Below are 6,000 nucleotides of genomic sequence, written 5' to 3'. Positions count from 1 at the left end.
GGGGGGGGGGGGGGGGGGGGGGGTTTTCCCCGCCACTGTGGGCACCCCAGGAGGCTGGGGGGGGTAACCCCCCCCCGATCTGTGCAGGATGGGGCGGGCTGCAGCTGTGGGCTGTGCCAGGCTTTTCCTGGTGGAGGATGGGGAGGAGTGGCTAGGCCACACTGTGCTTGGGGTGGGTGCCCCGGGGGGGGGGGCGCTGCAGCCACCCCAAATAATGCCATAACCCCCCCAATCCCCTCCCAGCGCCACATTCCCCAAGCGCAGCCCCCACCCCACCCCACCCCCCCTGGAAGAGCCCAGCACGGCCCCTGGCCCCAGCTGCAGCCTGCCCTGCCCTGATCCAGGGCACATGCGTCTTAAAAGATACAGAACAAGTATGAAGTGATTACTGTTAGTGCTACACACATTAGTGCAGGGTAGGAAGAGGCTGACACATTTTCTCAAGAACTAAAATATGTGAGGAGATGCGATAGTGATTTAGATGAAAGAAGTAGAATTTTCCTTCAGAGGGGAGAAACATTCATAAAAAAAAATTCTTTACAAGTGTAAACATGTAAAATTCCTACCCTAAACTGTATTGATCTGGTTCAATCATGGTTCTTCTATCAATCCTCCCCACACCAAGATTAGTTTCTACGATGCTGACAGAATGCCTCTGTCTTCTCTCATCATGTAACGAGATTGGCATGGAGTCAAAAGAGGAATTGCTGACAATACTAGATCTGGAAGAAATTTCGCTGTGACCAGAATCTGAAAAGTTATCCACTGTGCCACTAGGAGCCAAAGTATAGCCTGCATAAGGAACAGCATCACGTTAATCAGGCATTCCAAGTTTGCAACCAAAAACTTGTTACAGACATTTTCAACATATGATAGACATTTAGTATGACTGTTATTAGAGTACGTAACATTTTGAAAGCATTTCTTTCATGGAGAGCAGCAGTGTGTGAGGCAAAAATAATGCAATGGGACCTTTAAACTAATATGCATTTTATTTCTGATTAGAGTTAAAAAAGTGACAACATGAAATATCTGTATTTAGAAAAGTTTGCCCCTTTCTTTACAGAATCAACACCTAGTTTGTCACAAGTATATGTTTGGATCTCTAGCTTTATGTGAAAAATACTCTTCTTGATAAGAATTACATTCGCAAGTTTATGCATCTAAATGCTCTCAAAGATTAAAGGGAGTATAGACATGTGGCTGGATGATACCAATATTCCATGTAGATCCTCTCCTGCACACAATTTTGTCTGCTCTACAAAGCTACATTTCAGGGGTGAATTGCAAATAGAAAATGAAAACTACATTAAGCATAAATGTCTGTGCTGAAGGCTTCTCCACTATTTAGGCTGATGAAGTGCCTCCAAAATTTTTACACTCACCTTTTCAAAAGCTGTCATACTTCTAAATCTTGGTTGTATTCGGTAAGTGATTAACATTATTAATATAATAATGTTAATACCGGGCATCAAATGGATTGCGGTGAGGCTTTTTGGATTAAGTTTATCCAAAAATGTAAGATTGTCAGACTTTGGGATACCATCTATGGTTTAAGAGCCATGCAGGATAAGAGCAGAAAGAGTTTTTTGCTTAAGTTATTACAACATAATGTTGTATTAATGACCTTCCAGTTAAGTTAAAGGTCACTCAAGAACATATATTTGTGCATAAATGAAGTTTCCATTTTTGGTTTGCCATTCACCAGTGAGCTTCAAGGAAACTTCAACTGAGCTTCCCCCATTCACACTTGCTTAGAATATAGCCCCAACATTGCCACATATGATTAATTTACAAGGGCATATTTACAGATGTTAATTTCATGATGCCATTAATCTTGAATATGCTTTACGGTTTAAAATCATTTTCATATTTTGTTTTTCCAAGTACACAGTACTGCTTCCTCTCCATTTAGCTAAACATAGAATCCTGATTCCTTTTTCAAGAAAAAAAAAACACAGGTGTTGATCAAATGTGATCAAAATAATGTAGATTTATTCCCTCCTAAAAAGTTATTGAAAAAAATGTATGCTGAGATCTTACAAAGATTAAAGCAGATTATCAAAGCCTTTTCTGCATAAGATCCTCCTCCATCTCAACTACAGAAAAGATCACTTAGGCAGAGGTTTGGGGTATTTGTCTGTGCTTTTGAGAGGCATTCTCCCTCTCTCTTTTTAGAACTCTCTTTACCCAATTGTTCTTGTGATTATTCTTTCCCTTTTTGGTTCTAGGTAAACCCCACCTATCCCATAGGTCCGTGATGCATTGTTATTCTTGTTACTGTTCTCACTTCCAAGAGAAGAGGAGGAACTGGTTAGGTCCGACAGTCTGGAGCCATAAGATCTCAGCTGATTGCCACTGCCACCTAACAGGATGAGAAAAGGGTTTAGATATCCGTTTGACAAAGAAAATAGAGTGCAATACCCACATGAAATGCATGCGAGTTTCAATTTCTTAATCTGGTCAGAATTACTGCTACTCTTTCAGAGGCCAACATTCTTGCTGTGTGGGAGTTCAACTGTGACCACTCTCATTCCCCTTCCCTTTAAATACAAGCCACTAAACTGATTTCTATATTTATTTAAAAAGACTGGAAGGAGAACATAACATCAACGTTACAATAGCATAGTCCTACGTCAGGTATTTCTATAGTGGTATTCTTTTTTTTTTTCCCACATTTTTTTTTAAATAAAAAAGGGCAAGTATCTATGTTTTGTTTTTTTGGAGTTTTTTCCCCCCTTTTTAAATCCAATGAAAAAGGAAACAGGATAGAAATTAAACTGTTTATCACAATTTCTAAATAATAATCCTTTTCAAGAAAATAGAAATAAATGATGATTTGGGTAGCCATGCTTGGCAGTACTCTTACTGAATAAATATTTTATTGAATAGTTTTTATTAAAGTAACTGAGCAAGAAAGCTTCATTGTGCAATACTATTCTTCAGATATTTACCATTAATTCTTGCAGTAACCATGCTGCAAATAGACAGAAAATCTAAAGCACCGAGGGTCTGTCTCTCAAGCCAATCTAGGCAAATCTGTCCTTGTATTACATGGATTTCTCCTCATCTAGCACAACTGCACAGCAGCTACACTGGACTTCAATCTTGTCAATTCCTAGAGCAGTAAGCAGTGGATTGAGTTAATGCACCCACTGTTGCCTTATAATGGCATTGTAAGGTCAAAACATTTCACCCATTTATGCTACCATTGGCATAAAGCAACTGAAGAAGGGATCATGGTAGTTTGACACAACAGGAATGCAAGTTGTGTAGTACATGGGGTCTAGACTGCTTGAGACCATCTTCCTGTCTTATGCTAATGGTTCCTAATGCCTCTATTGGAGTGCTGCTGCTGTGCTCCCTGGCTGACCTTGCCCATGACAGAACGTAAGTGAAGGATTCACTACGTCTCCATAATTCTCTCAAAGCTATTTCTAAAACCGGGAGGTGAAAAGAAAAAGATACAAAATTTAGTATGCATCTTATACCTTTCCTTGGAGAGCTCTGTGGTGAAGTGGGAGGAGAAGACATCTGTGAAGATGCATTTGATATTGTGTCTTCAGCTTGTTTCTTGTGACGCTCCAAACTTCCTTCCTCAGACAAAGAAAGAATTTTCTTTAAAGCTTGTGGTGAGTTAATGCCTTTAAGAAAGGAAGAATGGAAATATATGCATAAAATCTCAAACAATTATACAGTGTGTTATTAAAGGAGGACACTGTAAATGGTAAAATGTTTTTAAGCATTTTTCTTTTTTGAGCTACTGATACTGATTTCAATAATAAACATTTTATTTATTCTTTCTATTTATGGTATGTTCTCTACTCCTACATTTTATTCAGCTTGGAAAATGAAAGCAGACCAGTCTCCTTCAGATTCTGGACCATGTCCATTAGCTAACATGCTGTTGTCACTGGGCTTCTAGTAGTTCACTTAAAAGGTAACTTTGTAAATGTTGTTCAGGGATATACTAATCTATAATCTGGGATATAGCATCATCTCGATGGCTACTAGAATCCTGAAAATCAGAAATGTTAGAGATGCACATCCTCTGACCGATCCAGTTGTTTTCTGAATGGTTATATAGAAGGATCTCACCTGCTCTTCAGTTCCTAAATAGCCTACAAGGTCAAAAATAAAAAAAAGAGCTAAGGCAGATCACGGGCAAGCACAGATCTGGAGAGGTAATATATTTTTACAGCTGTCTTTCTCTGGAGAAGATCTAGGATATAAAGACTGATGAAATCTTCTAAAATAGACATCTGATTTGCACATTTTTTTCCTCAAATGAGAGAGCTTTGCTGCTGAAAAGTGTAAACAGAGCAACTTTGACAGATTTGAATATTTTAGGGGTGGAAATGTTCTTCAGGTATGGCACAGAATTTGTCTTTGATCTGATCCAGAATTCAGAATTATTTGATCAGCCCAGCCTAATTGGTTTTCAAAATCCTTCCCACCATGAGCAAAAGAGGACCGACTGAAGCATCACAGCTAATTCAAGCAGCAACTAAGGAACTTGAGTAATGCTAAATTACTGCTTGCTTATTTGGTCTCACTAATTCTCTCTGTGACAGTCTAAACAATATGTGTAGAGCCCGACAGCAGATGGAGACAGAACAGAGAGCAAAGCTCTTTCAAATCGTTGCATGTATAGAGACATGGCTAGATATTTCTTTGAACTAAATCGGTGTGGGCAGTTATTTGGGCTGGGGGGCCACTTAGGGAGTTTTAGTAAGCTGTTGTGGACTGGTGGGCAGGGGCAAGATGGTGGTGACCCAGCACAACAGGAGAAGTGGGAGTACTCAGTGCAGGGCAAGGGAGGGAGGGGAGGGCGGCCATTGATCCTACCTGGCCCAGACTCTTCTGACCTGCACCCATTGCCAGGGATACCAGATGGAGCAGTGGGTGAGTGGGCTCTTCATGGAAATAAACCCAGGACCACTGTGGGCAGGGTGTGCTCAGTCAGGCAGATGGGATAGGGCTGCAGGTGGGTGGGGAGCAGTGTTTGGGAAGGGGATGGGTGGGCAGGGCTGAGGCCAGGATCGCAGGGTGGTGTCAGTGCAGGGATGGGGCCTGGGACAGAGCTGTGATCCTGGACACTGCCCCCTAAACCTTCCTATAGCCTCATCCCATCCTCCCAGGTGAGCGTGCCCTACTCACAGAGGTCCTAGGCTGGTCTCCCTGTCGACCTGCTTTGCCTGTTATGCCCAATGGTGGGTGTGTGGTAGATGGACTGAGGTGCTTTGGAGGTGGGAGCCACCGCTGCTGCCAGAAAGATGAGTCCAACCACGCTGCATACCCAGAGGCGGCAGGACATGCGCCATGGCCTGAGCTGCCACCTGCACCTGGGCTGGAAAACAATACCTTGGAGGGTAAGATCCAGCCTGTGAGCTGTATTTTGCCCACCCCTGCACTAGGTAGTGGGCGATGCTGAGCACAAGAGAAAAGAGTGGGAAAGAGGGGGGAGGCAGAATCTTAGTTAAGGTGGCACAGGCTTACCCAAGGACTAGAGGGTAAGGAGGAGCGGAGTCCCCTCATCAGCCTCCCCATATTTCTCTATGACAGACACCGCTGCCACAACAGCAACGTTAACTCTCCACAGCTGCCAATGAACTGTATGTGGTAAACACTGTAAAATCCTTAATTCTGTAATGTCTGTGAGACACTTAACCCAGTAGCTGCTGGCTGTACAGCATGGGAAAAAGAAGAAAGGCTGATGAATTCGATGCCTACTCCAAACTGCAGCTTCTCCCCCCCGGATGAACTCAAGTTGAGCACAACCCCTTGCTACCACTCAGGAGTCTCCCCGTCTCTATTCCACCTTGTGTCCCAGTTGCCCGGCCCTAATTATTAGGGCTGTGTGAAGCTTCAGGTACTGATTCAATTTGGAGGAGATTCGGCCCGATTCAGCAGCCGAATCTCCGAATCTGAATCAAATCAGGAGACCAATAGAAAGGTCTGAATTGATCCGAAGCCTCTGAATCGATTCAGAAAAAGATT

General features: G+C 42.6%; 1 protein-coding gene across 19 annotated transcripts in view; it reads right to left on the bottom strand.

The window, feature by feature from the left end:
• Positions 1 to 6,000, bottom strand: part of RAPGEF2 (Rap guanine nucleotide exchange factor 2) — a 242,453-nt gene that overhangs the window by 9,178 nt on the left and 227,275 nt on the right. For 13 of the 19 annotated variants that reach the window (XM_025203576.1, XM_025203571.1, XM_025203583.1 and 10 more), the window contains 3 exons: positions 3,492 to 3,644; positions 2,291 to 2,365; positions 567 to 792 (listed from right to left, as the gene is read on the bottom strand). In XM_025203576.1, the coding sequence (XP_025059361.1) occupies positions 567 to 792; positions 2,291 to 2,365; positions 3,492 to 3,644 (454 nt within the window). The remainder of the gene's footprint in view (positions 1 to 566; positions 793 to 2,290; positions 2,366 to 3,491; positions 3,645 to 6,000) is intronic. The other 6 variants (XM_025203579.1, XM_025203580.1, XM_025203589.1 and 3 more) reach the window with 3 other exon arrangements.

This window comes from Alligator sinensis, unplaced genomic scaffold, assembly GCF_000455745.1.
Source record: "Alligator sinensis unplaced genomic scaffold, ASM45574v1 scaffold1223_1, whole genome shotgun sequence".
Classification (NCBI taxonomy): domain Eukaryota; kingdom Metazoa; phylum Chordata; order Crocodylia; family Alligatoridae; genus Alligator; species Alligator sinensis.
This window is presented reverse-complemented; position numbering and strand designations above follow the sequence as displayed.